General features: G+C 47.6%; 1 protein-coding gene across 1 annotated transcript; it reads left to right on the forward strand.

The window, feature by feature from the left end:
- Positions 1-2,315: 2,315 nt before the first annotated feature.
- On the forward strand, positions 2,316-9,779 carry LOC124030271 (transmembrane channel-like protein 7; the record flags this gene model as incomplete). Its single annotated transcript, XM_046341687.1, is given in 11 exon segments — positions 2,316-2,483; positions 2,998-3,149; positions 3,614-3,683; positions 3,820-3,917; positions 4,253-4,439; positions 6,405-6,535; positions 7,211-7,261; positions 7,546-7,624; positions 8,731-8,905; positions 8,908-8,930; positions 8,933-9,779. Coding segments are annotated over 11 exon segments (1,164 nt in total), but the record flags the coding sequence as incomplete, so codon positions are not given.
- Between the last annotated feature and the right edge of the window lie 1,499 nt (positions 9,780-11,278).

Raw genomic sequence — 11,278 nt, forward strand, 5'->3', positions numbered from 1 at the left:
GATTCCTCTGCATCCGTTTCTCTGTCTTCTTCTCTTCCTGCCTACCACCACTCCTGTCTTCTCCATTATGATTCCTCTGCATCCGTTCCTCTGTCTCTCTCTCCATTATGATTCCTCTTCCGTTCTGTCTCTCTCTCCGTCTACCACCACTCTCTGTCTCTCTCTCCCTCCATCTCTCTCTGTCTCTCTCTCCATTATGATTCCTCTGCATCCGTTCCTCTGTCTCTCTCTCCATTATGATTCCTCTGTCTCTCTCTCCATTATGATTCCTCTGCATCTCTGTTCCTCTGTCTCTCTCTCCATTATGATTCCTCTGCATCCGTTCTCTGTCTTCCATTATGATTCCTCTGCATCCGTTCCTCTGTCTTCCATTATGATTCCTCTGCATCCGTTCCTCTGTCTCTCTCCATTATGATTCCTCTGTCTCTCCATTATGATTCCTCTGTCTCTCTCCATTATGATTCCTCTGCATCCTCCTCTGTCTCCTCTCTCCATTATGATTCACCTCTGTCTCTCTCTCCGATTCCTCTGTCTCTCTCTCCATTATGATTCCTCTGCATCCGTTCCTCTGTCTCTCTCCCATTATGATTCCTCTGCATCCGTTCCTCTGTCTACTCTCCATTATGATTCCTCTGCATCCTCTCTGTCTCTCCCATTATGATTCCTCTGCATCCGTTCCTCTGTCTCTCTACATTATGATTCCTCTGCATCCGTTCCTCTGTCTCTCTCTCCATTATGATTCCTCTGTCTCTCTCTCCATTATGATTCCTCTGCATCCGTTCCTCTGTCTCTCTCTCCATTATGATTCCTCTGCATCCGTTCCTCTGTCTCTCTCCATTATGATTCCTCTGCATCCGTTCCTCTGTCTCTCTCCATTATGATTCCTCTGTCTCTCTCCATTATGATTCCTCTGTCTCTCTCTCCATTATGATTCCTCTGTCTCTCTCCTCTGATTCCTCTGTCTCTCCTCCATCCTCTCTCTCTCTCTCTACTCCATTATGATTCCTCTCATGTCTGTCTCTCTCCATTATGATTCCTCTGCATCCGTTCCTCTACATTATGATTCCTCTGTCTCTCTCCATTATGATTCCTCTGTCTCTCTCTCCATTATGATTCCTCTGTCTCTCTCCATTATGATTCCTCTGTCTCTCTCTCCATTATGATTCCTCTGTCTCTCTCCATTATGATTCCTCTGTCTCTCTCGACATTATGATTCCTCTGCTTCCGTTCCTCTGTCTCTTTCTCCATTATGATTCCTCTGTCTCTCTCTCCATTATGATTCCTCTGTCTCTCTCTCCATTATGATTCCTCTGTCTCTCTCTCCATTATGATTCCTCTGCATCCGTTCCTCTCTCTCTCCATTATGATTCCTCTGCATCCGTTCCTCTGTCTCTCTCCATTATGATTCCTCTGCATCCGTTTCTCTGTCTCTCTCCATTATGATTCCTCTGTCTCTCTCCATTATGATTCCTCTGTCTCTCTCCATTATGATTCCTCTGTCTCTCTCCATTATGATTCCTCTGTCTCTCTCTCCATTATGATTCCTCTGCATCCGTTCCTCTGTCTCTCTCCATTATGATTCCTCTGCATCCGTTCCTCTGTCTCTCTCCCCATCTCTCTCTCTCTCTCTCTACATTATGATTCTCTCTCTACATTATGATTCCTCTGTCTCTCTCTACATTATGATTCCTCTGTCTCTCTCTACATTATGATTCCTCTGCATCCGTTTCTCTGTCTCTCTCCATTATGATTCCTCTGTCTCTCTCGCCATTATGATTCCTCTGCTTCCGTTCCTCTGTCTCTTTCTCCATTATGATCCGTTCCTCTGTCTCTTTCTCCATTATGATTCCTCTGCATCCGTTTCTCTGTCTCTCTCCATTATGATTCCTCTGTCTCTATCCATTATGATTCCTCTGTCTCTCTCTCCATTATGATTCCTCTGCATCCGTTCCTCTGTCTCTTTCTCCATTATGATTCCTCTGCATCCGTTCCTCTGTCTCTCTCTCCATTATGATTCCACTGCATCCGTTCCTCTGTCTCTTTCTCGTTCAAAAAATGAATTCACACAGACCATCTCTTTCTTTCAGTTGTGGTCGGGGCTGGTAACTCTTTACTTTACCTACCAAGGTTCTGCCTCTTCAGTCTCTCTCCTTCTTTACCTTTATATTTAACACTCATTCTCCTTTCTGTTCCCTCCCTCCCTCCCTCCCTCCCTCCCTCCCTCCCTCCCTCCCTCCCTCCTCCCTCCCTCCCTCCCTCCCCCTCCTCCCTCCCTCCCTCCCTCCCTCCCTCCCTGTCATTCTCCCCCTCCCCAGTTATACTTAGAAGAGGAGAGGTTCCAGCAGCGTGAGGCCAGGAGGACGTTGGGTCAGTGGGCACACCTCTACTCCCTGCGAGGGCTGCTCCACTTCCTGGTCCTGGTTCTACTGGGCGGAGCCTTCTGTCTCATCTACTATGCCACCATGGCCTCAAAGGCTGAGAGGGTATGTGTGTGAGTGAGTGTGCATGTGCATGTACTAGTTAGTTATTGATTTAATTACTTAGTCAATTTATCAGGTTCATTATTTTGGCAACCTTTTTACTCCTCCCCGTCTCCCCCCTCCCCCGTCTCCCTCCCCATCTCTCTCTCCCCTCCCCCCCCCGTCGCCCCCTCCCCGTCTCCCTCACCCTCCCCGTCTCCCTCCCCTCCCCCTCCCCGTCTCTCTCCTCCTCCCCGTCTCCCTCTCCCTCTCCCTCCCCGTCTCTCCCCCTCCCCCCTCCCCCATCTCTTTCCCCCTCCCCGTCTCTCTCCTCCTCCCGTCTCCCTCCCCCTCCCGGTCTCTCTACCCCGCCCCGTCTCTCTCCCCCTCCCCGTCTCTCTCCCCCTCCCCGTCTCCCTCCCCCTCCCCGTCTCTCTCCCCCTCCCCGTCTCCCACCCCTCCCCGTCTCCCTCCCCTCCCCGTCTCTCTCCCCCTCCCCGTCTCTCTCCCCCACCCCGTCTCTCTCCCCCTCTCTCAGAATGGAGACTATTTGATCCTCCGGTTGCTTCTCCATTACCTTCCTCCCATCGTCATCACCCTGGTCAACTTCTTCCTGCCTCACGTCTTCCGCCATATCTCTTCCTTCGAGGATTACTCCCTCACCACCCAGGTCAATGCTACCCTCGTCAGGTAGGAGCATAAATGTCCAATCTTTATTGGTACCATCATATCATCCTCATCATCATCAATACATAAATATTGATAATCAAAGAAGTTCTCTCTTCATCGTCTTAATTCTTCAACCTTCTTCTCCTCCTCCTCCTCTTCCTCCTCCTCCTCCTCTTCCTACTCCTCCTCCTCCTCCTCTTCCTGCTCCTCCTCCTCCTCATCCTGATCCTCCTCCTCTTCCTCATCCTCCTCATCCTCTTCCTGCTCCTCCTCCTCCTCCTCTTCCTCCTACTCCTCATCCTCCTCCTCCTCCTCCTCCTCCTCCTCTTCCTGCTCCTCCTCCTCCTCCTCCCCTCCTCTTCCTCCTCCTCCTCCTCATCCTGCTCCTCTTCCTCCTCCTCCTCATCCCATCCTGCTCCTCCACATCCTGCTCCTCCTCCTCCTCCTCCTCAACCTGCTCCTCCTCCTCCTCTTCCTGCTCCCAGGAGTATCTTCCTGAAGTTGGCCAGTCTGGGGATGTATCTCTTCTTCCTCTTCAAAAACAGCCAACAGGAAGTGAGTCATAACGACTAACAATTGTTGACAACTACAGATATTGTTGACAACTACAATTGTTGACATATTGACAGACCTATGGCATTAAATGGACTTCATCTACAGTAAATGGACTTGATACTCTGTGTGTCCTCAGTGTTGGGAGAATCAGTTTGGTAAAGAGATGTACAAGCTCTCAGTGTTCGATTTCCTGGCCTGTTTCTGCAACACCTTCTTCATCGCCTATCCTAGAAAGTAAGTTCATATTTCTGCTTTCTGAAGGAATATTTCTGATGAAAACGTATTTGGCCCAATGGAACAGAGCACGTGTGGGACCTGCACTTTCACCTGTCCAATCATCTCAGATCAGTTCATACTGTAGACTATTTTTTTGGTGTGTTGTCCACCAACTGGGACTTGAAGCCGGGTCCAGCAACTGTCAACACAACAACTGTCTCATCAAGGGATCCAGACTTCTTAACAAGGTTGCCAGGTGTTGGGTTGCTACAATACTTTAACTATGCAACATGTGTTTTGGATGTTTTCTAGCAGTATCCTTCATCTTGTTGTCCCTTCATCCCTCCTCGCAGGTGGTTTGTGGACAGGTACCCATCGTCCTGGCTGGCGCGGTTGTCGGGGAAACAGCATTTCCTGATCCCGTTCAATGTTCTAGACCTGGTGTACAGTCAGACGGTCACCTGGGTAGGACTGTTCTACTGTCCCATGCTGCCATTTATAGAGACAGTCAAACTCATGGCCGTGTTTTACATTAAGAAGGTGAGTGTTGTTGTTATTTACATAACGCTTTCTCTCAACACATCATCTCTCACTGTTTCATTGCTCACTTCTGCCTTGCTCTCTCTCCCTCTCTCTCCCCTCTTTCCCCCTCTCTCTCCCCCTCTCTCTCTCTCTCTCTCTCTCTCCCCCTCTCCCTCTCTCTCCCTCTCTCTCCCCCCTCTCCCTCTCTCTCCCCTCTCCCTCTCTCCCCTCTCTCCCCATCTCTCTCTCCCTCTCTCTCCTCTCTCCTCTCTCTCCCCCTCTCTCTCCCTCTCCCTCTCCCCTCTCTCTCCCTCTCTCTCTCTCCCCCTCTCTCCCTCTCTCTCCCCTCTCTCCCTCTCCTCTCTCTCCTCCCCCCTCTTTCCCCCTCTCTCTCTCTCTCCCTCTCTCTCCCCCCTCTTCTCTCTCTCCCTCTCTCCCTCTCTCCTCTCTCTCCTCTCTCTCTCTCTCTCCCCTCTCTCTCCCTCTTTCTCCCCCACTCTCTCCCCTCTCCTCTCTCTTTCCCCTTCTCTCTCCCCTCTCCCCCCTCTTTCCCCCTCTCTCCCTCCTCTCTCTCCCCCTCTTTCCCCTATCTCTCCCTCTCTCCCCTCTCTCTCTCTCTCCCTCTCTATCCCTCTCTCTCCCCTCTCTCTCCCTCTCTCTCCCTCTCTCTCATCTCTCCCTCCCTCTCTCCCCCCTCCCCTCTCTCTCCCTCTCTCTCCCTCTCTCTCTCCCCTCTTTCTCCCTTTCTTTCTCCTCTTTCTCCCTCTCTTCCCCCTCTTTCTCCCCTCTTTCCCTCTCTCTCCCTCTCTCTCCCTCTCTCTCTCCCCCTCTTTCCCCCTCTCTCTCTATCTCTCTCTCTCTCTCTTCTCCCCTCTCTCTCTCTCTCCCTCTCTCCCCCTCTCTCCCCCTCTCTCTCCCTCTCTCTCCCCTCTCTCTCCCTCTCTCCTCCCTCTCCTCCCCTCTCTCTCTCCCTCTCTCCCCTCTCCTCTCTCCCCCTCTCTCTCCCTCTCTCCTTTCTCTCTCTCCCTCTCTCGGCCTCTCCTCTCTCTCTCCTCTCTCTCCCCCTCTCTCCCTCTCTCTCCTCTCTCTCCCCTCTTTCCCCCTCTCTCTCCCCTCTCTCCCTCTCTCTCCCCCTCTTCCCCCCCTCTCTCTCCCTCTCCCTCTCTCTCTCTCTCCCCTCTCTCTCCCTCTCTCCCCTCTCTCTCCCTCTTTCTCCCCCACTCTCTCCCTCCCTCTCTCTCCCCCTCTTTCCCCTCTCTCTCTCTCCTCTCTCCCCCTCTTTCCCCCTCTCTCCCTCTCCTCTCCTCTTTCCCCTATCTCTCCCTCTCTCCCCCTCTCTCTCTCTCTCCCTCTCTCCTTCTCTCTCTCTCTCCCTCTCTCTCCCTCTCTCTCCCACTCTCTCCTCTCTCTCCCCCTCTCTCTCTCCCTCTCTCTCCTCCCTCTCCCTCTTTCTCCCTTTCTTTCTCCTCTTTCTCCCCTTCCCCCTCTCTCTCCCCCTCTTTCCCAGTCTCTTTCTCCCCACTCTCTCTCTCTCTCCTTCTCCTCTCTCTCCCTCTCTCTTCAGTTCTCTCTCTCTCCCCTCTTTCCCCCTCTCTCTCCCTCTCTCCCACTGTCTCTCCCTATTTCTCCCCCTCTCCCTACCCTCCCTCTCCCCCCTCTCTCTCCTCCCTCTCTCCCCTCTCTTCTCTTCTCTCCCCCTCTTTCTCCCTCTCTCCCCTCACTCTCTCTCTCTCCCACTCTCTCTCCCCTCTCTCTCCCCTCTCTTCTCTCTCCCCTCTCTTTCTCCCCCTTTTCCCCCTCTCTCCCCCTCTCCCCCTCTCTCTCCCTTCCTCTCTCCCCCTCTTTCCCCCTCTCTCTCCTTCTCTCCTTTCTCCCTCTTTCTCCCCTCTCTCTCTCTCTCCCCCCTCTCTCTCCCACTCTCTCTCCCCCTCTTGCCCTTCTCTTCCCCTCTCTCTCTCCCTCTCTCTCCCTCTCCTCCCCCAGTTGACAGTTCTCCAGTGCTGTGTTCCGGCCCAGAGAATGTTCCGTGCCTCCAGTTCTTCAGTTCTGTTCCACTTCATGTTACTACTGGGTCTCATCATGGCAGTCATCACCCTCGGAAGTAACCTCCACCAGTAAGACCCCCCTCCTCTCTTTCTCTTCTGTTTCTCTCTACTAGAATCACCCTCCACCAGTAAGACCTCCCTCCTCTCTTTCTCCTCTCTTTCTCTTCTATTTCTCTCTACTAGAATCACCCTCCACCAGTAAGACCTCCCTCCTCTCTTTCTCCTCTCTTTCTCTTCTATTTCTCTCTACTAGAATCACCCTCCACCAGTAAGACCTCCCTCCTCTCTTTCTCTTCTATTTCTCTCTACTAGAATCACCCTCCACCAGTAAGACCTCCCTCCTCTCTTTTTCTCTTTCTCTTCTATTTCTCTCTACTAGAATCACCCTCCACCAGTAAGACCCCCTCCTCTCTTTCTCCTCTCTTTCTCTTCTATTTCTCTCTACTAGAATCACCCTCCACCAGTAAGACCCCCCTCCTCTCTTTCTCTTCTATTTCTCTCTACTAGAATCACCCTCCACCAGTAATTATGAAAGAAATAGAAACAGATCATAAATTACTCCTCTGGTTTCTTGAGTCTGATTCCTCTCAAGGTTTCTTCCTATCCGCAAAGCACTGTAGTGTTCTCTCCTCTATTTCCCCCTTGCACCCCCAGGTTCACACACACTTCCTGCCAGCTGTGGTCCGTTCGTGGGCAGCGCTGCAGTGTTTAATGTAACAGCTGTGTGTGTGGACAGTCTACCAGGACCGGCCCAGTCCACCGAGATACCTGCCACCCACTGATACTGGCGCAGATGTAGGTGATATAGATACACACATATACACGTACACACACACTGGCCTGCCACCCACTGATACTGGCGCAGATGTAGGTGATATAGATCATATACACATACACACACACCGGCCTGCCACCCACTGATACTGGCTCAGAGGTGCAATAGGTGAAATAGAACCTGACTCCTCTCAAAGATACTGTTTCTTACAGGTCATAGAAATAAAATTAATAGAACATGACACGTTCCTGTTGCCACGGATGTAAATGTTACAGATTGTATATCATCTTACCATTTCGCCCAGTGTTGTCCTGACCTCCTTTGAGTCGCGGAGGAGAGCCAATGGAAAAGCCATCGAGAGACTGAAGGACATGCTGGTGATGGTAGGTTACCTACTGATAACAGTATTAGTTAAACCTAATCCAGCTGCTGGTGATGGTAGGTTACCTACTGATAACAGTATTAGTTAAACCTAATCCAGCTGCTGGTGATGGTAGGTTACCTACTGATAACAGTATTAGTGAAATCTAATCCAGCTGCTGGTGATGGTAGGTTACCTACTGATAACAGTATTAGTTAAACCTAATCCAGCTGCTGGTGATGGTAGGTTACCTACTGATAACAGTATTAGTTAAATCTAATCCAGCTGCTGGTGATGGTAGGTTACCTACTGATAACAGTATTAGTTAAATCTAATCCAGCTGCTGGTGATGGTAGGTTACCTACTGATAACAGTATTAGTGAAATCTAATCCAGCTGCTGGTGATGGTAGGTTACCTACTGATAACAGTATTAGTTAAATCTAATCCAGCTGCTGGTGATGGTAGGTTACCTACTGATAACAGTATTAGTTAAGCCTAATCCAGCTGCTGGTGATGGTAGGTTACCTACTGATAACAGTATTAGTTAAATCTAATCCAGCTGCTGGTGATGGTAGGTTATCTACTGATAACAGTATTAGTTAAGCCTAATCCAGCTGCTGGTGATGGTAGGTTACCTACTGATAACAGTATTAGTTAAACCTAATCCAGCTGCTGGTGATGGTAGGTTACCTACTGATAACAGTATTAGTTAAGCCTAATCCAGCTGCTGGTGATGGTAGGTTACCTACTGATAACAGTATTAGTTAAGCCTAATCCAGCTGCTGGTGATGGTAGGTTACCTACTGATAACAGTATTAGTTAAGCCTAATCCAGCTGCTGGTGATGGTAGGTTACCTACTGATAACAGTATTAGTTAAATCTAATCCAGCTGCTGGTGATGGTAGGTTACCTACTGATAACAGTATTAGTTAAATCTAATCCAGCTGCTGAAGATAGGTTTGTTACCTACTGATAACAGTATTTTCTCTAATCCAGCTGCTGAAGATAGGTTTGTTGTCTCTCTCTTTTTCTCTTTATCTCTCTCTCTCTCTCTCTCTCTCTCTCTCTCTCTCTCTCTCTCTCTCTCTCTCTCTCTGTCTCTCTCTTTCTCTGTTTTGCTCCCCCAGAGCACCTCAGACAAGCATTTTCTGCTGAAGCAGCACACTCTCTCACTCAGACGCCAGAAGAAACCCTTCAAGGCGCCCACCACTGTTTCAGGCACTAGAGAGGGCAGCTCTACCACCATGAAAGACCCCTCAGCAGGCATCGGAGAGGACAGCCATATAGCTCAACTGAAGGACCCTCTGCACAGCCTACAGGCAATGACAGCCCATCATAAAGATAGATAGAGGACTCTAGTGCCCAACAGCCAGTTTTAGCATGTGCAGCGACATTCGGGACTTTCACCATTCTGAAGTAATCAACTGAGTGGAACTACCTATGGTTTAAGGTTCACATGATTCCATCCAGGTCATCAGGAGGCTTCAACCAATTAATTATACTCGTGAGGAAACATTCCATAACTGCAGGTAGCTGTAAATGGCCAACCTTGGCTTTAAACCTGTTCAAACAACACACTCCAGGTGGCAGGATGCACCCTTTCAGTTTGTTTAGCAACTCATAGAAGTAGTAGAAGAAGAAAATGAACTAGTTTGAAATGAAGATTTCCTCAATGTCTCTTCCCATGCTCCCACAGACGCCCTATTGGGACAGATCAAATGTTATGTTCTCTAACTATCTATATGCAGCCCATAGAGTTAGAAATAGAGCCCACCACCTATCATTGTGCCAAATGCACCCTCTATCCAACTCTATGGAGCAGACATAGCCAAATGGCACTCTATTCCATATTTAGTGCGCAAAAGTAGTAGCAGATGTGACCTTTGAGCTTTTGTCACTCCCTAACATTCAGGGTTTATTGCTCTGGGCTGTGCCTACATGTCATATACAGTATTAAGAACAACAGGAGTGTCAGTTACATGACTTGTGTTACTGTACTGATGTGTTTAGTGGCTATGATGCAGTTGTAAAAGCTCGATTCTCAGGTATGTTGTATGATCGGGGATGATGTTCCTATATAGGCTGTACTTGTAAACAGGACAGAGTACTACTAAGGACAGAGTACTACTAATGTGTACTGTTAGAATACTGATGTGTTTAATGGTTTTATATATACAGTGGGAGAACAAGTATTTGATACACTGCCGATTTTGTAGGTTTTCCTACTTACAAAGCATGTAGAGGTCTGTATTTTTTTTATCATAGGTACACTTCTAAGTGTATTCTAAGATTTTTAAGTAATTCATTTGCATTTTATTGCTTACAGTTGAAGTGTACCTATGATAAAAATGACAGACCTCTACATGCTTTGTAAGTAGGAAAACCTGCAAAATCGGCAGTGTATCAAATACTTGTTCTCCCCACTGTTTATGTAAAAGCTCTTACTATGAAGTAGATGTTGTTTCTGAGTTTTTTTTAATACATTTTTTAAATATTTGATCAAATACTGTTTTTAAATGTGAACTTCTATGAATGCAGTTTTAAAAGAGCTTCTATTAAAAGGCTGTGTTGTTACGTCATTCACCGTTCTGTTGTTGTTTTCTCAAACCCCTGGTTCCTTGTGTTGTCTAGATGGACAGTATAGTTGTAGTAGGTTAGTAGTCATAGTGTTGTCTAGATGGACAGTATAGTTGTAGTAGGTTAGTAGTCATAGTGTTGTCTTGATGGACAGTATAGTTGTAGTAGGTTAGTAGTCATAGTGTTGTCTAGATGGACAGTATAGTTGTAGTAGTCATAGTGTTGTCTAGATGGACAGTATAGTTTAGTAGTCATAGTGTTGTCTTGATGGACAGTATAGTTGTAGTAGGTTAGTAGTCATAGTGTTGTCTAGATGGACAGTATAGTTGTAGTAGTCATAGTGTTGTCTAGATGGACAGTATAGTTGTAGTAGTCATAGTGTTGTCTAGATGGACAGTATAGTTGTAGTAGTCATAGTGTTGTCTAGATGGACAGTATAGTTGTAGTAGTCATAGTGTTGTCTAGATGGACAGTATAGTTGTAGTAGGTTAGTAGTCATAGTGTTGTCTAGATGGACAGTATAGTTGTAGTAGGTTAGTAGTCATAGTGTTGTCTAGATGGACAGTATAGTTGTAGTAGGTTAGTAGTCATAGTGTTGTCTAGATGGACAGTATAGTTGTAGTAGGTTAGTAGTCATAGTGTTGTCTAGATGGACAGTATAGTTGTAGTAGGTTAGTAGTCATAGTGTTGTCTAGATGGACAGTATAGTTGTAGTAGGTTAGTAGTCATAGTGTTGTCTAGATGGACAGTATAGTTGTAGTAGGTTAGTAGTCATAGTGTTGTCTAGATGGACAGTATAGTTGTAGTAGGTTAGTAGTCATAGTGTTGTCTAGATGGACAGTATAGTTGTAGTAGGTTAGTAGTCATAGTGTTGTCTAGATGGACAGTATAGTTGTAGTAGGTTAGTAGTCATAGTGTTGTCTAGATGGACAGTATAGTTGTAGTAGGTTAGTAGTCATAGTGTTGTCACAGATGGACAGTATAGTTGTTGTAGGTTAGTAGTCATAGTGTTGTCTAGATGGACAGTATAGTTGTAGTAGGTTATAGTCATAGTGTGTTGTCTAGATGGACAGTATAGTTGTAGTAGGTTAGTAGTCA

The sequence above is a fragment of the Oncorhynchus gorbuscha genome, unplaced genomic scaffold (assembly GCF_021184085.1).
Source record: "Oncorhynchus gorbuscha isolate QuinsamMale2020 ecotype Even-year unplaced genomic scaffold, OgorEven_v1.0 Un_scaffold_10325, whole genome shotgun sequence".
In the NCBI taxonomy this organism is placed as follows: Eukaryota; Metazoa; Chordata; class Actinopteri; order Salmoniformes; family Salmonidae; genus Oncorhynchus; species Oncorhynchus gorbuscha.